The following is a 22,847-nucleotide window of genomic DNA, read 5'->3' as shown; positions in this document are numbered from 1 at the left end:
GTCTGTTAATGAGTCTCCCGCATCACCTTCGGTTTAGCTTACAAAACAAAGTTTAAAAAATTAGTCTCCTATCACATTGGGAGAACTGCAAAGAGTACCCTTTAAAGTCTACAAGCCTGCTGAATTTTCTTGATGCCATTCAGGAGGGATGACTGATCCCAGCTGAGCTGATTGATAGCTGCTGCGTTCTCACTCCTGGAACTCCCGCGTTCATGGTGCTCAGATGCAACGCTGAGCCTGAAACAAGTCTCTACCCCCAACAGTTTCTATCCTCAGTAATGCAATGTCACGCCTGCAAGGATTATGAACTTGAGTATCAGTTCCTATGTGGGGTCTGCAGGGACGCTGAGCACCCGGTCAGGGCCCAAGCACCAACCCCAAATCTACTGTCAACATTCGCTGTCCACCGTGTGGATGATCTAAAGGACATCTCACCCCTGCCGTCTGGGATGTCTCTAGTTCATGTCATGATAACCTCAGGTGGCATGTAATTGGGAAATGTAGATTCAACTGAATATTAGCCTGAGCAAAATATTATTAGAAAAATCAATCTAATGTTTAAACTGTTGTGTGCTTCTTTTCTATAAATAAGGAAGATGAACTAGATGATGTTTAAGGAGTAACAAATTCCTTTTAGCTCTAAAAAAAATCTGTTATCTCTATAATGCCTTTAAAGTAAGATGATAAAGGGTTTCTAAACTACTCCCAAATTTTAATCCTTTATGTCATTACTACTTCACAGTGCAGTAAGTTTTCAGTTTTTCCTTCAGTTTTATATTTTGTATACCAGCAGATGATTTAGAGTTTAGTCTAACCATCTCCATGGGTGATGACCTGTGACCTTGGCCTAAGCAAAATATTCCCACCAACCATTCACATGTGGCCGCTCACACAGACCTTGGCAATACCTGGCCATTGGCCAACTAAACTCATGTTACTATTTCTGTTCTAAACAATGAATTATTCTAAACAATTAATTATCTATTTGGTCCTTTTTTCTAACACAGAAATGGAGATGGATTTGACATCAACCAAGAAAGACTGGAGGAGGTCATTACAAAGTTGGAAACAGTCACTTTGCTCATCCTTCCATTAGCAGGGAAGGTCGGACCTGCATCTCTTAGTGAGAACACCATGGGGGAAAATCTCCCAGTCTTCACAGCATTTGCCCTAGAACATAACTCCACACTTTCCCACTGTAGGGAAGCTCTTCACAAGAAGGGCACCCATGTTGTGAGGAGGCCTGGGGTGAACAGTGAGCACAGGCCTTCCTCACAAATATTTCCAAGGGATGAACACTAAGGGCCACCTTGACCTAGTGGTTAGCATTCTGGGCTTTCACTGTCACGGCCCGGGTTCCACCTCTGGTCGGGGAACTGAGATCCCGCAAGCCACTCGGCGCAGCCAAAAAGTAAATAAATAAAAATCAAAATAAGGGCCACCTTGAATAAAAAAAACAAACAGATAAAAGCTGGAAAAACGTGGTCTAACAGGGCAAGGCTATATTCTAGATGGGACTCTGAAATAACGAGATCAACCGATGAACAGATGAACCAGAATGAATATGTTCAAATGACCAAAATCCTCATAGCACTGTTGCCAGGACACAAAATTTTTGGAATTTCTTTCAATATGCCTAGTTCACATGAAACAGAAGAATATCATCCTAATTGCTTAAGAGCACACAAGTTTGTTTTTTTTTTTTTAAATAAATAAATGCCATTACCCAGCCTGATCTCCCACCTTATTTATCAGATATCACCTTGAATGATTCCTAGCTATTGAACAGACAAATAAAACAAAATCCATGCATACAGAAGTAGTAAAACTATAAGAACAGCAAGGAAGAAATCACCATAAAAGTCAGGAGAGGGGCTAGGTTAGGAAGGTATATGGAAGGGGGTACTTTCTGAGGTACTGATAATCTATTTCTTGAGTGGTTACATGCATGGGTATCTGCTTTATAATTATTTGTTAACTGTACATTTATGTTTTCTGTATTTTTCTATGTGTTTTTTCATAATACAGAAGAGTAAAGAGAAAAAAAAATACTCTGAACAATCTAATCTAATGTCAAAGCTTGAAAAATTGCCATCATTTAAGGGTATAAATTACTATTGTGTCTGAAAACAAGGTTACTAACTGTAGGGACACCTCTGGTTTGAGCAGGTTTTTTTCGTTTTTGGTTTTCTTGGCTGCAAGGTGGTCTTTCTCTAGTTGCAGCAAGCGCGGGCTACTCTTTTGTTGCGGTGTGCGGGTTTCTCATTGTGGTGGCTTCTCTTGCTGTGAAGCATGGGCTCCAGGCGCGTGGGCTTCGGTAGTTGTGGCACGTGGGCTCAGTAGTTGTGGCTCGTGGGCTCTAGAGTGCAGGCTCAGTAGTTGTGGTGCACACACTTAGTTGCTCCACGGCATGTGGGATCTTCCCGGACCAGGGCTCGAACCCGTGTCCCCTGCGTTGGCAGGCGGATTCTCAACCACTGCGCCACCAGGGAAGCCCTGAGCAGGTTTTGGTGTAAAAGTGTTTTACAGTCCCCTTGCCCACCCATGTGGGGGTTCAACACTGGCATCAGTGCATTTTCATCTTTCAGCTACTGCCAGTACCCCTCACTGTGTTCCTCCCCTTGGGACTGGAATGATCTTCCCACCTCTTATGCTGTGAGGGTAACACAGAGGTTGGGCGGGGTGGGTAGGGCCAGGGGGGTGGTAGAATTGTAATCCATTGGGAACTCGGTTTGGTGTCCCCACTGGAATCTCCTCCATTCACTAGGTCTGTATGTTTGGAAAGCTCTGCTGCCCGAGGGATCTGCTCTGTTCCCAGATGTTTGCTGGTCACTGGCCACTCCCAGTCCCCTGATTTCAGGGCAGGACTTTTGTGTGTCTGGTTCACTGCTGTATCCCCAGCACCAGAAGAGGGCCTGACACCATAGTGAGCACACAGTAAGTCATTGTTAAATGAAAGTAAGTGAGTGAATTCCACTGTGGCATTAAGTCATAGGGGTCTGTACTTCCTCCTAGTCCAATGCCCCTGCCCAGGAGCCAGCAACTTTCTCTCATTCCCCCCAAATTTAGGTTGCCCCCGAACTGACAACTTTTCCAGAAAGAAAATATATCATTCAGGTTTTTTTTTTTTTTTCTGAACTCTTAGAGAAGACTTTTAAAAATTTTATTTATTTATTGCACCGGGTCTTAGTTGAGGCAGGTAGGCTCCTTAGTTGCGGCATTTGAACTCTTGATTGCGGCATGCATGTGGGATCTAGTTCCCTGAACAGGGATTGAACCTGGGCCCCCTGCTTTGGGAGCATGGAGTCCTATCCACTGCGCCACCAGGGAAGTCCCTCTTAGAGAAGACTTGCTCTTGAAATATATTTTCTTCACATATAGAGAAGCTATTTAAGGATATTTTGTTGAGAACTTGGCTCCAAGAACTCTGCTCATATCAATGTACAATTTTAACTCTTTAGACCCTGCATTATCTTGATACCACGTGAATAGACAGAAATCCACCAGTGAATCAGAATACTCAATATATCCCTATCCCCTGCTGTGGTACACTTTGTAAGAAGCCAACGGAAAACTAGCAAGATGATATTCATCAACCGACAGGCATTTGCTGAGTGAGGGAGGCCATCTGGGATCTTCCCAGCCCACAGTCTCCTCTGGAAATTGCCCCACTGCCATAGAAATGGGTTGGAGCCAGCACAGTTGGACACACAAAGGTCTGTTACCTGCTAGAGGGCATTAAGAGCTACAATCCAGGGAACGAGCACCTTTTCTTCCCATGGAAAAGTGCCAAGCCTGACAGTGAGCAGCTTCTCTACCCAGAGGGGTGCTTTTTTCTATTTTGGCTCAGAGGGGCACTTTTTCCTAATTTGAACAAAGACTCCATATAGAGCATCAACTCTATACGTATAGAGCTCCGTAGAGAGGCCCCGTGTGGCCACTTCCTCATGTTGCCCGACTGGCTCCTCTGGTCAAGGGTGACTGAACCACGGGTGGGCCAATCAGACTCTCTCTCCTTGGACCTGAGAATTGGGGGAGGGGGAGGGATAACTAAGGGCCACGGTTCTCAAACGCAGGTTTATAGCCTAATTGCATCAAGATCACCTGGGGGAGCATCTGAAAGACAAAGTTTCTGGGTTCCATCCACAAAGATCGATTCAGAAATCCAATGTGGGGCTTAGGAATCTATAAATTAAAAAAGCTCTCCAGTTAATTCTGATGCATTGCTAAGTTTTGGAAACCACTGCGCTTGCCAGTCTGTTTTTGTTTTCTTGTTTTGTTTTTGCCAGTTTCTGTTAAATGCTTGGAAGAGTGAGAGAGGACCATGAAGGAGAGAGGTGAGGCCATGCTATCTTGAAGAGGCCAAGGGAAGAGCAGAGAGCCTGGTTCTGACTCTTATAAAGAAGCTACACTGGGCTTCCCTGGTGGCGCAGTGGTTGAGAATCCGCCTGCCGATGCAGGGGACACGGGCTCATGCCCCAGCCCGGGAAGATCCCACATGCCGCGGAGCGGCTGGGCCCGTGAGCCATGGCCGCTGAGCCTGCGCGTCCAGAGCCTGTGCTTCGCAACAGGAGAGGCCACAACAGTGAGAGTCCCGCGTACGGCAAAAAAAAAAAAAAAAAAAAAAAAAAAAAGAAGAAGCTACACTACACGAGATGTTCTCCTTTTTGCTAAATGTGTTAGGGTGAGTTTCTAGACAGTTGCAGCCCAAAGTACCTTGACTAAGACATTTGGGTGTTCACTGTATGCACAGCACCATGGTAATCACAGAGAAAGCAGCTGAAGGATACCACACACAGTCTTTGCCCTCTGAAAGTTTACCATCCAGAAACAACCAGGTCCACCCAGACACAGTGTACCATATTATGGTGTCCGACCTCAGGCCCTCATGCATGACCAGCAATCCTCTTTTTCCCCTGGCCAGCTCCTTGCTTATTTTCCACTGAAGCCTATTTCATTATCTTCAAACCTGTAAGCCAGGTGAGAATTCATTCAACTTTCTACCACCAAAGCTACGACATCACCTGCAACCCCATTCATCCCTTCCTTCCTGCTTCTCTGTTACAGTGGAAGAAGCATCTCCCAATGCTTTTATACAAAGAATCCCACCAACGTTCTGGAATTCATGTCCTTCTCCTTCCCATGAGCTTGGAAAAGAGCTCAAGCCTTTTCCGTATCTTATAAAAACCACACCCTGACTCCACACATCTGTGGAGCTACTGCAGTGTTAATTACTGTCATTTTTCTGGAAGTTGTCTGTGCTTATCACCACACCCCCCTACTCCCCTTAATCTATTGCAATCTGGCTTCTGCACATATCGCTCCATGGAAACAAATCTTACCAAGGTCAACAGCTGCCTCCTTGTTGCTACATGTGTCAGAAACATTCCCATCCTGACTCCCACCCACTTCCCAGCAACACTCCACTCTGTGGACACCTTCCCTCCCGCCTGCCTCATTTTCCTTTCTTAGCTTCCAAAATGCTGAGCCCTATGGGTTTTACACCTCCTCTCTGGAATATTCTGAGTCTTACCTGCGGACTCCTCTTTCTGTGTCCACCCCCTAAGTGTGTTGGTGTTTTGGGGCTCTCTCCTGGCTGCTCCTCCTCTCTACTGACACACTCTTCCTGATCCATTTCATCCACTCCCACACGATATATATGCTGGTCAATCCCACTTCAGCTCACAATTCACTCTCTGCTTCAGCACATGTAGCTGTTGCCCATACAACTTGGTTGTCCCAAAGGTACCTCACCCTTGACAAACCACCTAAATTGAACTCAGAACTTCCCTTCAAACCATGATTTCTTCCCATGTTCTCTATTTCGGTGAACCTGGGTGTCACTGCCAGAAACTTTTGTGTCACCCTTATTCCTCCACTATAGCCAATCAATCAGAAGTTCTGTCTAACCTCTCTCAAATCCATTCACTTGGGCTTCCCTGGTGGCACAGTGGTTGAGAGTCCGCCTGCCAATGCAGGGGACACGGGTTTGTGCCCCGGTCCGGGAAGATCCCACATGCTGCAGGGTGGCTGGGCCCGTGAGCCATGGCCGTTGAGCCTGCGCGTCCGGAGCCTATGCTCCGCAATGGGAGAGGCTACAGCAGTGAGAGGCCCGCGTACCGCACAAAAAAAAAAAAAAAAAAAAAAAAAAAAATCCATTCACTTCTCTCCATTTCTTCTGCCACTAGGCTCAAGTGGGTCCGCACTATTTCATGCTTACGTACACTGGCTCCTGAGCCCGGCATCAGGGTCCTGTAGCGTTTAGGGTTTGCTTACCTTTCCCACCTAAATCTTCACATCTCACTTGAACTTGTTTTCCTTCCCCTGCAGAACCACGTTCTCTTCTCTCTGCAAGGCTTTGCACTTGCTGATTCCACTGCCTGAACATTCTTTACTCAGACCCTCTCTTGCTGGATAACCTCCTTCTCCCATAGTAGGGCTCAGTCACAAACCACTATTTCGTGGAAACCTGCTCAAACCATCCCATCTTGGTGAGAGGCTCCTTTTCGGAGCCTGGTGCCCTGGGCTGCTTCCACCAGAGCACTTAGAATACTGTCTTGTGGCTGTTGGCTTATCTGCTGCCTCCTGCTCTGCAAAAGACTGTTGCATCCCTGGGACTTGGCCCAGGGCTGGCCCCGGCAGCTACTGATACACTGTTGAATGAATGAATCAGTGAAGGAAATATTGTACCTGGTGGGCAGTATAAATAAAAAGTGCAGAGAGGAGATCAGTGGAGGGTCCGAAAAAGGCTTCATTCTTTTAGGGGCTTTGGGTGCCCTGAGGGAGGAGAAGCATCTAGGCCAGATAGGAAAGAACATTCAGTGAATGCCCATCAGCAAAGGCTTGAGGCTCACGATGAGTCTGGCCTGTTCAGGGAGCCATGAGGGGTCCTGCCTGGCTACCCTGGAGCAGTTCAGCTTGCGAACCTTAGCGGCCAGGCTGGGGGTTGGTACTTTCTCCTGTGCAATGGGAAGCTCCCAGATGATTTGGTTCAGGTCACCGAGCAAATGTTTTAGGAAGATAAATGTGGTGGAAGCCAGACTTTAGGGAGAGTTTGAAGGCAGATTCATCACCCAGACAATTGTTACAGCTGTCTAATTACAGTACAAATGGGCCTTGGAAAACGTCTACCCAGCGGTCCATTCTTCCTCGTTTGCACTTTAGAATCACTTGGGGAGCTTTTGAAAAATGCTGCTGCCTAGAACCTTTAATCTAGACCATTTAAATCAGAATTTATGAAGGTGAGGCCCAAGCATCCATATTTTTACAAAGCTCCCCAGATGATTCTATTGCATTGCTAGGGTTCCTCATTTTCAAGAGAAAACTAGGGCTCAGAATGTAAGACAGGAACTTAGATCACAAAACCAGTCACTGGCAGAGGAGGACCTGCAAGTGAGCTCTGACTCCTATTCCAACTCTTGTTTTCCCCGTTATACTGCTGTCCCTCTTAAAGTCTAGCTCAAGGTATGGATGTAGAAAAGAGAGAAATGGCAAGCAGTGTGACAGAGACAGCTAGCTGGTGAAAGACTTCACCTTTTTTTTTTTTTTTTTTTTTTTTTTTTGTGGTATGCGGGCCTCACTGTTGTGGCCTCTCCCGTTGTGGAGCACAGGCTCCAGACGCTCAGGCTCAGAGGCCATGGCTCACGGGCCCAGCCGCTCCGCGGCATGTGGGATCCTCCCAGACCGGGGCACGAACCCGTGTCCCCTGCATCGGCAGGCGGACTCCCAACCACTGCGCCACCAGGGAAGCCCAAGACTTCACCTTTACAGCAATTTGCCCATGCTCTGAACCTCCATCTCCTTGACTATGAAATGGGAACAGTAATGCTACTTGTAGCCCCAAAGTAAGGATTAGAAATAATACAGATAGCCCCTGCATGTACCAGTTGTTAATATTATGATCATTATTTTCATTGTTATTGGGAAGAATGGATATAAGACATTCAAAGAAGAATTTGTAGGATTTGTAAATTATTAAAGGTACAGAGGAAGAGAAAAAACAAGAACATCTAGATTATGAAGTCTGGGCGTCTGAAAATACAGTGCCTCCACAGTAAGGTAGACAGGCTGAGCTGGATGGGGAAAGGAATTAGAGAGGGGCAGGGCAGGCTGGAGACTTCAGTGGTAATCGCTTTGGAAATCTCATACGCAACGCGCTGCAAAGCACCAGTATGTGCTGCTCTCAAGGAATTTAAAATCTACTAAAACTTTTAGTGATCTAAAGAGATTTGGACTTAAAATAATTTGTTTACTTTTGTTTGATAGGCTAAACTCTTGCAAACTGCCTTCTTTATCACTAACTTTTGAAATATTAATCCATTTAAAAGAAAGTTTAAATCCCGTAAATGACTCTGCATTAAGAGATTTAAATTCACAGGGCTCCTTAGAGAAATGGCTGATTCTAGGTCTGTGGCAAGGTAATCACCAGACATGCCTACAATATCTTGTGCTTCAAAGTACTCAAAGAAGGTGAGGATGTGTCAGAAGTGTAGAAGTCAGCTTATGTAGGCCTCCACGGACCAAACTTGGGACAATAATAAGCATCAAAAAGAATAATGAAAGCAATAAACTGCAACGTTAACTTTAAAGAGAATACATGGCCTTTTGGAGATATACACTAAAAAATTACAGATGAACTTATATGCCTGGTTTAGCTTCAGAGTAATACTGGGCAGGGGAGACTGAGTAGGGTATGGATGAAACAGGAATAGCCATGAGCTGGTAAGCACTGGAGCTGATTGAGCATGGGGGCTCGTCACACTAGCTTGTCTACTTTTGTTCATGTTTAAAATTCCCTGTAATAAAGTTTTTAAATTAATGAAAAAAAAAACAACTATGATTTCATAGTGTTAAACACACACAATGTGAGACGAAAAAGCTCTTTTTTATGGAAAAATCCCAGTCAATAACAGTAGATAGGATAATACAACTAGAAAATCATTTTGCAACCACTAATGCAATATATACTAATGGAGTCAAATCACTGGGTGAGAGGCCGGGAAACAGGAGAGTCACGTGGTCCCAAAGCACCATCCTAGAGATCATTTCTTCCTTATATGGGAACAAGATACCTTTGAATACCTCGAGGAGAAACCTGGCAGGGGGCCATCATAACCAAGTGATCACATCGGAATCACCCATAATGGGAAAAATCAACATTATGTGCCAACCATTCAGCCAGAATCTAATCACGAGGAAACAATCAGACAACACACTGAGGGCCACCCTAGGAGACAACTGATCCAGGCTGCGGTAGCCTAAAGAGATGGGACAATAAATGAAATCAGTGTTCTCTGCTTTCTAGAGGGAGGCATTGTCATAAAGGACATTACTGGGTCAACTGGAAGAAATTTGATATAATGCTATTATGTTAATGTTAAATTTCTTGGGGGTGGTAGTAATACTGAGATCGTGTTGAAGAAGGTCTTTGTTCTTGGGAGATACCTGCTTAAGAATTCAGGGGTCAGGGCTTCCCTGGTGGCGCGGTGGTTGAGAGTCCACCTGCCGATGCAGGGGACGCGGGATCGTGCCCCGGTCCGGGAAGATCCCACATGCCGCCGAGCGGCTGGGCCCGTGAGCCGTGGCCTCTGAGCCTGCGTGTCCGGAGCCTGTGCTCCGCAACGGGAGAGGCCACAACGGTGAGAGGCCCGCGTACCGAGAAAAAAAAAAAAGAATTTAGGGGTCAATGTCTGTGTGTGTGTGTGTGTGTGTGTGTGTGTGTGTGTGTGTGTGTAGAGAGAGACACACACACAGAGCAAATGTTGCAAAACATAAACAACTGGTGAATCTAGGTGAATAGGTTCACGGTACTCTTCCAACTTTTCTGTGGTTCTGAAAGTTTTCATAATGGAAAATGTGGGGTGGGGACTTCAGTTTGCTCTTCAAGAAGCTGGTTACATTGGTTGCCTGCAGGCAACTGCGTGCCTGGGGAACAGGAGGAAGGAAATTTTTCCCTGCAGTATACGCCTTTCTGTACTTTTTGAATTCTGAACCAAATAAGTGTATTATCTATACCAAAAATAAAGTTTATATTTAAAAACTCATTGTTCTCTAATATTAATGCTTTATAGTATCAAAACTTGACATATTAAATTTCTCCAAGTAGATAAACACTGAAGGCCCCTGATAATGGTATTCTTGTTCATTACAGTGTTCTATAACGTAATTTATACAGAAATTATAAAGTAAAAGAGTCACTGTAAATGTCTCTGGATGTCCTAGGAGTTTAAATGTCAGATGACACCTCAACACTATTTTTCCAACTTGTGTTGCCTCCAAGGCTGTGTCTTCCTTACTCCAAAACACCTGATGCTTTAATTGTTCTGGAAAACCTGCAGCAGAGCACACAGGACATAATGTAACTGATCTAGTTCCCAATACTTTTTGGCATTAAAAGTCACAAAAATTACTCTGGAGCTGCTGGTATAGGCTTCTTGTTACCTTTGGATAGTTGAAACTTTGGGGAGTCAGAAAGACAGATTTATTTTTCCCCTCATTGAAGCATTATTGAAAAAAAAAAGAGAAAAAGAAAGGAAATGACCATGCTGTGGCTGATTATGTATAACTGATTATAATAAACATAAAGCAGGTCAATATATATAGATATAAAGTAATCCTCAAGTTCTATAATTAAGTAAAAACAGGTATGGTGTGTTGCAGAGATAAGCATATATGTGACGTTTGTGCTGTATATGCAGAGGACATATCTGGGGGAAGAGAAAGAACCTAGAAACAGTGGCAGCCTCTGGAAGAGGAAGACTTACTTTTCATTCTAAACTATTTTGGAACTGTTTCTAATGATTACCAATGGCATGTTTTACTTATTTTCGAAAAATGCATCAATATGTTGATAAATGCTGTCCAGGTATCACCTCCTCTACGTGGGGTTAGTTTTTAAAACTAGAAGAAAACAAGAGTATCTGTAATTCCACTGCTGCTAAGGGAGCAGTGCATTTCCTCCTAATCAAGTTTCTGGATGTTTTGTAAGCAAGAGGGTTTTCAATTTTCTAGTTCACCAAATTGTCTTTCATCATTTTTCTAAAAGAGAAAACTAACTGCTTATTAAATATTTTACAGTTAAATGTGCATTTTAAATATTTCACATTTAAATGTACACTTAAAATGACTTTGTAAGCCTTCTCCCAAATCTTTAATTATTTTGCAAAAACATTTAAAATGGCTACATAATACTTCATTATATCCAATAATCCTCCTACTATTGGAGAATTATTATATTGGGTTTAGAAAACTTTTTTGCAACAAAAGTATAGAAGAATATCTATGTATAGTATGCTGTATTTGAGTAAGAAAGGAGGGGAAATAAGAAAATATACATGTAAGGAAATAAGAAAATATAAATGGATCTGCTTATCTGTGTGAAAAAAAAGAGGATAAATAAAGGAGAAACTAATGAGATTGCTGAAAATAGGGGATGGATGAGAACGGGCAGGAAAGGATGGAGGGAGGGGTGGGAGCAGGGAGAAAGGCCATGGAGGAGGGAGACTGCCCCGCACACTTTCTGCATAGCCCTGACTTTCGGAACCATGCTAATGGTTCACTCATTCAAAAGAAATTAAATAGATAAAATCAACAAGGGTAGTGGGAAAAGAATTCTAAAATGAAACACAAACAGAAACAAGCAAAAGTATAGTTCAAAAGAATAGCATAACCATACCAAGGGAGGAAAAAAAAGGTACTAACTCTAGTAACTTTTGAACCCAGTATTTTTAAAAAAAATTTTATTGGAGTATAGTTGATTTACAATGTTGTGGTATTTTCAGTTGTTGAACACAATATTTTTACTATACACCTTTAGGTTAAAGACAGAATGTAAACCAATACTGAAGTCTGAAGTAGGTTTGTTTTTCACAGTGCTATGAATTAGCAATTCTAAAACTATTTTCTCTGTTTTCTAGGACTGGGCAAATAAGCAAATATATTGTGGGGCAGGCTTTCTCACTGTTAGAAAAGAGAGCTACAAATATGGAAAAGGAGACTTGAATAATGAACCTGGTGGTACTAGATTAGAATTGAAACTATCAGTGTGAACTCATGGTTTTTAATATAGATAGACAGACAGCTATAGATGTTGTGTATGTGTAAATACATATAAGTCCCAGCTGAGACACCCTCAGTAGCAATGAATATGTAGTGCTCAGATCTTGGCTTCTAAATATTGTTCTCCACTAGAAGGAACAAGGTCCCTTAAGTGGTTGATTCCAGGGCAGGGGCAGGGAAAGTGAAAGAGGAATGTGGAACATCATGTTTTGCCAGAAATTAAAGGAAGTGCTCAAAGCACGATGGAAACATGTCAGAAGGACCAGCAGCCAATTTGGAGGGGTGCCCAATGGCATCAAAGCAATTTGAGCATCAAAATAAATGATTGTAATGATTTTTAACCCATTAAATAAAATAAGAATCTATGTGTCCATACTGGCATAAGGGGGAGACAGAAAAACCCTTCCTTAGAGTAGAATGCCAACAATTAATGTAGAACAAACAATGGAATTAGAAAGTCTCTATTTGGTGATTGTCACAGTAACAGCTGATTTAGTAATAACTGATTCAGTCAGCAATTATCAATGAAAGCTTAAACTAGTGTGTTCAAGTTTGACAAGAAATTGGATATCTACATAATCTCAATGTAACTCCCCAAAGAAACTTATTAACTATGCATCAGACACCACATGAAGCAGACACCATATTAAGCAAGTGTTCAAAGTTAACATCACCAGGAATGCGACAAGTTCACATCGTGAGGACACATCCATCACCTCTGTGGCAATCCTACCAAAAACGTATAATCTGAATCTAATCATGAGGAAACATCAGAGAAACCCAAATTGAGGGACACTCTACAAAACAATTGGTTTGACTCTCCAAAAAAATCAAGGTGGGGCTTCCCTGGTGGCACAGTGGTTAAGAATCTGCCTGCCAAGGCAAGGGTCACGGGTTCGAGCCCTGGTCCGGGAAGATCCCACATGCCGCGGAGCAACTAAGCCCGTGCACCACAACTACTGAGCCTGTGCTCTAGAGCCCGACAGCCACAATACTAAGCCCACGTGCCACAACTACTGAAGCTCACGCGCCTAGAGCCCGTGCTCCACAGCAAGAGAAGCCACTGTAATGAGAAGCCTGCGCACGGCAACGAAGAGTAGCCCCCACTTGCCGCAACTAGAGAAAGCCTGCGCGCAGCAACGAAGACCCAACACAGCCAAAAATCAATCAATCAACCAATCAATCAATGAATCAATCAAGGTCATGAAAAACAGCAAGATAAAGAAACTGTTTCCAGGACTTCCCTGGCGGTCCAGTGGTTAGGATTCCACGCTTCCACTGCAGGGGGTGCAGGTTCGATCCCTGGTTGGGGAAATAAGATCCCGCATGCCGCGCAGTGTGGCCAAAAATTTAAAAAAAGAAAGAAAGAAAAAAAAACCTGTTTCCGATTTAAAGACATGACAACAGAATTAGGCAGTGATCCTCGGTTGGATCCTAGACCATAAAAACAAAACAAAATATAATTTATTCTCTCTTGCTGTAAGGGACATTATTGGGAAAATGGACTAAATCGGAATAAGGTCTGTAGATTAGATGATAATATTGTAATAATGCTGTTTTTCTTGGTTTTGATGGCTGTACTGTGGTTATGTAGGGGAATACCCCTGTTCTTAAGAGATACACACTGAAGTCTGAAGTATGTAGGGGTCAAGAGGCATCATTCCTGCAATTTACTCTCAAAACTATGTGTGTGTGTGTTTGTGTGTGTATGTGTGTGTGTATGAAAGAGAGAGAGAAGGATAAAACAAAAGGGGTAAAAAGTTAACATCTGGGGAATCTTGGTGAAGGGTATATGAGAATTCTTTACACTAGTCTCGAAACATTAACTTTTCTGTAAGCTTGACATTCTTTCGAAACACAAAGACACACACACACCTTTGACACCAAAAGTAATACAATGAACAGCCTTGATCATAAATAATCTTTGTTTCCTTAGGATTCTTAGTGGAATTACTAAGTCAAAGTTATACAGTTTAAAAAATATTGATATACGTGGTAGACAGAAGTTTTTGAATTCTTCTAAATGTGGAGAAGAAAGACAGGGAAAATAGAGGAGTAAGGAGGGTAGACCGCCGGCAGGGGGTTGGTGGGGGAGTGGGGTATGGAGCTGGAACTACAGAACATGCTAAGAATGAGTGAGAACCAAAAGCCAGAGGAGTTCAAAGATCGGCAGGTGGGGTGAAGGACCAAAGCTGATGACCCTTTGAAATGCTTTTCAGAAACATAATCCTTACATGGTTTTACAGATTGCCCACAGTCACTTACCGGCACAATGCTCTGGTAAGAGTGGGCTCAGGTACTTGGTCAAATCCATTGCCCTGGATCCCTCCCTCCGTATGCATCCCTCTGTGCAGGCCAGTTACCCACTGCTGAGTCTCACTGGGTCCCTGAGCCTTTCCAGTTGGCACCCAAGAAACAGCCGTGACTTCTCTACCCAGTCCATCCAAAACAAGCTTTCCTTTTAAATGCCTATAATACATTCCATCAAGTATATGTCTTAATATTGGCTCTTATTAAGTATTTGTCATTTGCCGGGGACTATGCTAAGTGCTTTACATAGATTATCTCATTTAATTCTCCCAATAATTCCATGGGATGGTAGTATTATTATGTCCACTTTGCTGATGAAAAAACTTAACCTCTAGAGACGTTAGTTAAGGTAAGACTTGCTCCACGTCATTAAGCTTAGATTCAAATCCATGAGCCTCCACTCTAAACCACAACACTATCCTGGATAAAACATTTTAGTTAAGAAGAAAAAAGGCAATCAATCGTAAGTTGAACATCTTAAGATAATAAATTGGGAGCCTAGGATGAAAATTATATTCTATCAGACACTCATTCCACTCTTCCATTCCGTAATCATCCAAACATTTGTTTGATACTATCATTTGTTTGATACTATTACCTGACAGAAGAACTGTTGCTGGCTTCCTGTTCCAGGTGTGTTACTGAAGGTGCTAGTAGATTTGGAAGAAGGAACTGGAAGACGATGAGACACACTGACCGGTACTGGAGTCCTGTTTGGCTGGGTCAGCTGATCTCCCGTAAAGTTTGATCCTGATGCACCAGACTGAACCGCAGCCCCAAGACTAGGATGGGCAGTGCTGGATGAGCTGACAACAGGGAACCGACTAGGTCCTGACATGCTTGTCACCGAGGGCATGGCGGCAAAGCCAGGTCTTCCTTGGGAGACGCTGCTCTGCCCAGGGGACAGGTGCAAGACGGTTGGCGATGCCTGCTGCAAGGGCATCTGCCCACCAACGATCTGAGGAGAGGCATGATTGACTATCACTGGACTTCCAGAGGCGGTGAACGTCTGCCCAGACACTAACTGGACGGCGGTATTCTGGTTGTTCAGCATCTGTCCAGAATATGGTTGGTTGGTCCTAAGCATGTTGGAAGAGTTTCTGTTCAACATGACATGCTCTGAGGTCACTTGGCCAGAAATGAGCTGAGAGGGCTGAGTCTGAAGAAGTTGCCCATTTATGGTCTGGACGTGGTGTACCGAGTTGGAACTGACGGAAAGGCTTGTAGGTATGAGGAACTGACTCTGGGGTGTGTGAGGCTGGCCCATGGGAGAATGAATAACGATACTGCCCCCAGCGCTGCTCACGGCCTGCGAGGTGACTGGCTTCCTTGTGTTCTGTTGGTTTACAATGTTCACCGACATGTGCGGACCAACCACTGAGCCCTGGGGTGAGCTCGCAGAGGCGAACGAGATCCCTGGCTGAACATGGTGCTGCTGTATTCCCAAATTGTTCACATTGTATGTGTTTTGCTGACCCATTTGGATAGGCTTTGGCTGGATATTAATTGGGACTTTATTTGAATTTGGTGCAAGACCCCTTTGTATGATGATGTTATGCACAGGTAAAGATGTTTGAAAATTTGTGCTATTAAACGGAACGGTAACAGGCTGTGCTACTGGACTGGAACTGGAGTTCCCAAACAAGGAGTTGCCATTAGGAGTCTGTCTGTGAACCAGAAGCCCTCCACTCACATTTGATGGGGCTTGTTGTCCACTACCCTTTAGAATGATTTGAGATCCATCTAGGTTATTAATAGTCATCATGGAAGGTTGATTACCAAATGACCCAATTAACTGTATTTGACCAGAACCACTAATCTGACTGTTATTAGACAAATGCTGGCTGGGCACACTGATCCCCACGTGGTGCATAAAGCCATGGTGCACACCCACTGTATTGCTTGCAAACGATGTGCCAACAGGCACATGAGTCACCCCTATAGGCTGCAGCGTCTGACCTGAGTAATTAGAAATATTAGAAGCCTGAGTAAAGGATGCTGATGAAGAGGGATGAAGCTGAGCTTGTGCAAACTGTTGGCTTGAACCTATACTGGCGTCCAGATATGCCTCTTCTGCCAATGTCTGTTCAGTGATATTGGCCTCCTGCAAGGATTTCTGAAGAATGTCGAAAGGTTGGTCCTCACTGAGATCAGGAAGAGGAGAAGACTCAAGTTCATCTTCAAGAAACTGAAGGCTACTTGAAAGTGGCAGTCCATCACTGGGCCCTTCTCCAAGCTGGCTGCTTACAGCTTTGAGGGATGACTTAGGATCAGCATTCTAAAAAAATAAGCAGGATGTTACATGGCATATCTAACCTTGGAAAGAGATTCTTAAACAGAAAACTAATCTCACTTTTGAATATGACTAAAGCATAACAGTCTGCTTTTCAGGCACAACTCTCCAAACTGCTCACTTTATTCTGATACTTGATTTCCTTAGTAATGATGTTTAATGTTGTTTTTGTAAGTATATGCATTCACTGCTCTGATAAATTATTTTATAGGACACAGATCAATAATGCCAACATACCCATGACTACCTGGAGTTTAGCTTTATTTTTTAGATAGTGGCATGGCTTAATTTTTTCAGGATTGCTCCCAAGTCCAAAGCTTGAGTGCGACTCAACCTAGGGTATGTGCATATCCAGGACACAGCGGTGTCTAGTTTTTTTGTACCACAGGAGTAGTCGTGAGTTTTGAGAGTTCCGAGTGTGGTTCTACTAGAGGTCCAGAAGGTATCCCAGATCCAGCCTTGACTTTAAAGGTTCAGAACTCCCCTAGTTCTAACCTGCCCCACTCCAGGCAAAATCGGCCTGGATTAAAAACAAGCTTCCCATATGAAATAAGTGAATAGTCATTTGATTTCTTAGAAGTTATCAGCTTATTATGATGCTTTAAAAACCATTTCAATGTCCTATTCAAATGTTGGTCAACATTTGTCAAGCGCTCACTTGTGCGTTTGTGTCTGTCCATAATGAGTCCTTAAGGACTGGGCATTCCAACTAGAGACGACAACACAGGCAAATGAAGGGAACTGAACACAGTCATTGATAAATAAGAGACATGCTGCTGGCCAGCAGTTTATCATGGGATATGTCAAAATTATAAAAGAAAAAAAATGGAATCAATAGTTATTTAACATAAGGTGAAGACAATGTGAATATCCTTAACACTACTGAACTGTACACTTAAAATGGTTAAGATGATAAATTTGTTGTTATATATATATTTTTAACACAATTAAAAATTTTAAAAAGATGAAGAAAAAAACTAAAAATAGATCGATCAAGTATAAACAGTCCAGGACTTCCCTGTTGGTGCAGTGGTTAAGAATCTGCCTGCCAATGCAAGGGACACAGGTTTGATCACTGGTCTGGGGAGATCCCACATGCTGCAGAGCAACTAAGCCCGTGCGCCACAACTACTGAGCCCACGCGCTGCAACTACTGAAGCCCATGCACCTAGAGCTCATGCTCCACGAAAAGAGAAGCCACTGCAATAAGAAGCCCGCGCACCGCAACGAAGAGTAGCCCCACCTGCCGCAACTAGAGAAAGCCCGTGCGCAGCAACGAAGACCCAACGCAGCCAAAAGTAATAAATTAAAAAAAAAATTTTTTTTTTAAAAACAGTCCAGGGAATTCCTTGGGGGTCCAGAGGTTAGAACTTGGCGCTTTAGCTGCCAGGGTCTGGGTTCAATCTCTGGTTGGGGAACTAAGATCCCACAAGCTACATGGCACAGCCAAAAAAAAAAAAAGAATGAATAGTCCAACTTTCAAAACTATAGAGATTCTCAGCCCTAGGCTAATAAGGTGTGTTGGGGGCTAGATGATGGGAAGAGCCAGGTAGAAAAGCCAAGACTAGTTCACTTGACACCCAATCAACAGTTGAAACGGGACTAATGTGGCCTCAGTTAGGTGGACACCCCCTTAGGACTTGAACAGTCATTTGAAAGGAAGTGGGAAAAAGCAACTGAAAGCAAGGAGGTTTGTTTGTTTGTTTGTTTTTGCAGAGAAATATCAAGGCAACAGTGGATTATCTCCTGAGTGGTGGTACACAGTTTAATGTTTTTACAATGCACAAATTAACAGACCATAGGTTTAAAATTCCATTTTTTTTTTTTTTTTTTTTTGCGGTATGCGGGCCTCTCACTGCTGTGGCCTCTCCCGTTGCGGAGCACAGGCTCCCGACGCACAGGCTCAGCGGCCATGGCTCACGGGCCCAGCCGCTCCGCGGCATGTGGGATCCTCCCAGACTGGGGCACGAACCCGCGTCCCCTGCATCGGCAGGCGGACTCTCCACCACTGTGCCACCAGGGAAGCCCCTAAAATTCCATATTTTTAAAAGCTTTTAAAATGTTTTACTGACATGATGCAACTCAAGTTTACAATAAATACGCCCTGAATGAAGGAGCCTGAAGAGTTAGAATTAATACTTACGTGGAAGTGGGAAAGCTGGTAAGTAAAAATCATTAGTGTTGGGAAACAGGCTCAATATCTACTTTATGGGTTTAATGGCAACACGTGCAGTTATTGCCCACTCAGAATGAATTTCAGAATTGCTACGGATTCATAAGCCTTACAGGAAATCAGTGTTGTGACTTTAAAGCCACCCCTAGCAAGTGGAGGAGTCTTGCATGTTATGATCTGACATACTTTACACACACTCAAATACTTTAGAGAACTGTGCATTCCCAAGGACTTTCTGAATACTATTCCATTTTATGGATGAAGAAAATAAAGACCCTGATGATGACGAGAAGTTGACATTAACTGAGCACTGTATCAACTGATTTCCATGGACTAGTCCATTCATCTTAACCACCCTATGAGGTAGATTTATCATTCTCCTGGATTCACAAATAAGGAAACTGAGTCTTACAGATTTAGTGATAGATGCAAGGTTATAAAGCTAGTAAGTGGCAGAGCAAGGATTCAAACTTGGGTGGTCGGACTCTGGACTACCATCCATGGTAGAACAAAGCAGCTGAAAAGATTAAAGTAACATAGGCTTAAACACAGCAATCCGGATATAGTTTCCAGGCAGGACTTCCCTGCCCTCAGGTCAGATTTCTTGTCTAGATGTTTCTAGAGCTTAAGAACCTGCGCCCTGGAACCTGATGGCCTGGGTTCAATTCCTAGCTTGCGACTCCTGGCTGTGTAATACTGGGTAAATACCAACCTTTAGTTCTCTCATCTTTAAATATGGATAATAACAGAACCTACTTCACTTCACGGAATTATTGTAAGGGTTAACAAGGTTAATATATGTTAAGCTCTTAGTGCCAAGAACATACTGAGTGCTCAATAGGTGTCAGCTACTATGATCTGTCTCCTTGTTTAAGATGAAAATGATTAGAAAGTAACCACAATACAGAATGATTTTTTTTAAAGCTTATGTAACAACATTCAAAAGACTCTAATATAAGTTTCTCAGGCTATAACGTTTCTGAGGCATTTTAGAAAGAAAGTTGAAACCTTAGGAAAATGGCAAAGTAAAAATCTTAATAGTCTAAGTTAAAAGTAGAAAATGTCAACAAAATTCAATAGATTTTCCTCTTGTGTCAATTACAAAAGACAAAGTAGGGATTCCCATCATGATACAAAGGCAATTAAAGCTTCAATTCACTAGGCATCAATGAGACAGAAATATCTGATCATTGCATTCAGTTTCCAATACTCACGCTAGAATTGGCGAAAATTGAATTTGAATTGGCTGCAGAATATCCTGCATTAGTCAAGTCCTCATTGCTCTGCAAAAGTACAAATTCAAAAAAGTGATCACTTTGACTCTGAAGAAGAAACAAAATGTATGCCTATGATGGTCTGAGTATTACTTACCGATTTATTACTAGGTCCATGTAGAAAATAGTTCAATGCCTGTGGGTCTCTAGAAAACAACAGCCAAAAAGAGAAAACAGCAAATAAATACATTACTTATATTTAGGGTTCATTTTTTACAGGGGAAAAAGAAGTATTAGTTTGAGTAAAATCCTCTCCCTGTTTTAAAACTATTAGTAGTTTCTTTGTTGGTTTTGTTTTGTTTCATTTTGTTTTTTGTTTTGTTTTGTTTTTGCAGTACGCGGGCCTCTCACTGCTGTGGCCTCTCCCGTTGCGGAGCACAGGCTCCGGACGCGCGGGCTCAGTGGCCGTGGCTCACGGGCCCAGCCGCTCCGCGGCACGAACCCGTATCCCCTGCATAGGCAGGCGGACCCCCAACCACTGCGCCACCAGGGAAGCCCTGTTTTGTTTCATTTTGATGTTCCATTTCCTATTATCACTCATTTCTGCCTCCTAGGATTTTTTATAAAATAAATTTAATAAAGAATTACCTAATTATGACTCCTATGTTAATCCATGTCACTTTGTCTCCCTACTATATCTATGATGATTATTTAATCTTTATTTTAAAAACCCACTTGGTTTTAATATGCTTATTAGGTTGTTTTAGTACAGCAAACCTCACACATTTGATTTACCCTTATTTTGGAATGAGCATCTTACCCAATAAGATCAAGGAGACACGAGTCATCATCATCATCCATGACAACTATAAAGAAAAGGAATAAGAAAGCACTGTTTCAGCAAAGCAGATTAAAGCCAGTAGCATCAATGCAACACAAAAATATACCTTATACTTTCCTAGATAAATAACTAATTCATGTGAGTTTTCCCTCTAATTGCTTATTATGAATGTGGTTTTTAAATTTTTGTGGTCATTCAAGAGATGAAGTATTCAATTTAAATTGTTTTTATTGAACACAAATCCTTTACTTACAAGTCAAAAAAACAATCTAGACAAATCAAGGATAGTTGGCAGCAACCACTCACACATAGATTCCTCAAAGGGGCGGTAAACCATGAACAGTAACTTCCTCAAAATGTACACAGTGAACAAGAGGAGAAATAGTATTTTTGTTTTAGAAAAAATCTCATGCATACAGAGGTCTTTGAATTTTGCGACTGGATATTTCCAAACCTGGTGAGCAATCTGGATTTCTAGCCACATTTTGGCCATCTTTAGGAAAACAGAAAAGTCAGTTGTCCCTACTTTTTGAGACAGAAGAGGCACCATCGCCCCAGGCAGTACGGCGACAGGCTCTGCCCTGAAGGTCCCAAGTTCCTCCCTCTGCAGCAGTAACGCCAACTGTTCAATTCCAAACAATCTGCATCCCAACACGGAAATCTTTAAAGTAGAAACCCTCAACTCCAAATTCACCCCAGCTCCAAGCCCAAATCTCTCTCTCTCCCCAGCCATCAATAGCATCCAGCTTAACCCAGCGCAATCACTGTGCTCTGGCTGAAACAATAACAACTGTATAAATTCCAAGAGCAGTTCTCCCCCTTTCTTTCTCCTCCCTCCCCCGAGATCCAGGAAACTTACACTAGTGATCCGACACCTGGCAACACTGCTTCACACCCATTTCGAGCCATGCGTGGAATAATTTACATCACGGAATGCCAAGGCCAAGAGTTCTGGAGCCGTTGGAAAGGGCAGTTGTGAACGGCAGTTGGACGGAGGAATGAAATCCTGAAGAGATGCCCAGAAGAGGGACACGCCCGAAGAAGGCAGAGGCAGAGTTTCTACTAAGTTTTTTTTCTCGGTTAAAACTGCCATCTCCTCTCCACTTCCCCTCAGCTTCCCATCCTATCAGTCACAAGGCCAAACAAATATAAAATGTACTCCTGCCACATGAAAGGAAACTTGCTCTCTTCAGGAAGGGTCTGGAAGGGGTAAGTATCCCCCCCCATGTGGGACCTTCCCGTTGATGGGAGAATTGGTTCAGCTGCTGAATGACCCAGACGATTGCAATCCATTTGAGTGGCTCATCAGTGGAGAGGAGAGATGACGGGTGAGACAGGAGGAGGTCTGAGTGGGGAAAGCTTATCAAAAGGTAACATCTATGGCCAAAACTGTGAAAGGCACAGCAGGCTAAGTGAAATCTGCATCTAGCACTCAGATGTCCAGGTGCTCAGGGGCATGCTAGGACGACTCTACTAATACAAGTTTTGAGGGGTGAAAAGGGACAGGAAAGAGGAAACAGGAAAACTATCATTAAGTAGATATGTAGAAATCAGTGTGAAGATCTTCCCTTAAATCATGATATTTAATAAGTAGAACTGCACTAGCTGTTGCTCATTACCGTATCCTGGGCTTGTCTCCCAGACATCACAATCACATGGACTAAATTAGCCAAATATGATGTATAATTAAGCCTATAAAGTGGATATTATTTCTTTACTTCAACATGACCATTTAAATGGAGCTCCACTGTATCCTTTGTAATTTTATTTTTTTAAAGTGTCTAACAGTCTCTGGAACAAACTAATTAATAAAAACGCGCGTGAAAAATAGCTTACACCAAAGCAGAACACTTTCATGCTTCTCCCAGCTTCCCTCACTACTTTACACCTGTACCCAGCTCCTCCAGTGGATGAGCTGCCCAAGGGTTAACACACACTGAGGGAGGGAGGCAGCCCCAG

At 43.0% G+C, this 22,847-nt stretch overlaps 1 protein-coding gene across 4 annotated transcripts in view; it reads right to left on the bottom strand.

The window, feature by feature from the left end:
- Positions 1–22,847, bottom strand: part of BICRAL (BICRA like chromatin remodeling complex associated protein) — an 82,862-nt gene that overhangs the window by 14,003 nt on the left and 46,012 nt on the right. For 3 of the 4 annotated variants that reach the window (XM_059075645.2, XM_067006231.1, XM_059075647.2), the window contains exons 2-5: positions 20,868–20,913; positions 20,205–20,253; positions 20,048–20,116; positions 14,966–16,645 (exon numbers count right to left, since the gene is read on the bottom strand). In XM_059075645.2, coding sequence (XP_058931628.1) covers positions 14,966–16,645; positions 20,048–20,116; positions 20,205–20,253; positions 20,868–20,908 — 1,839 coding nt within the window. In that variant the 5' untranslated portion in view covers positions 20,909–20,913. Of the gene's footprint in view, positions 1–14,965; positions 16,646–20,047; positions 20,117–20,204; positions 20,254–20,867; positions 20,914–21,747; positions 21,889–22,847 lie in introns of those variants that run through there. The other variant, XM_059075643.2, reaches the window with a different exon arrangement.

This window comes from Kogia breviceps, chromosome 10, assembly GCF_026419965.1.
Source record: "Kogia breviceps isolate mKogBre1 chromosome 10, mKogBre1 haplotype 1, whole genome shotgun sequence".
NCBI classification, from domain to species: domain Eukaryota; kingdom Metazoa; phylum Chordata; class Mammalia; order Artiodactyla; family Physeteridae; genus Kogia; species Kogia breviceps.
This window is presented reverse-complemented; position numbering and strand designations above follow the sequence as displayed.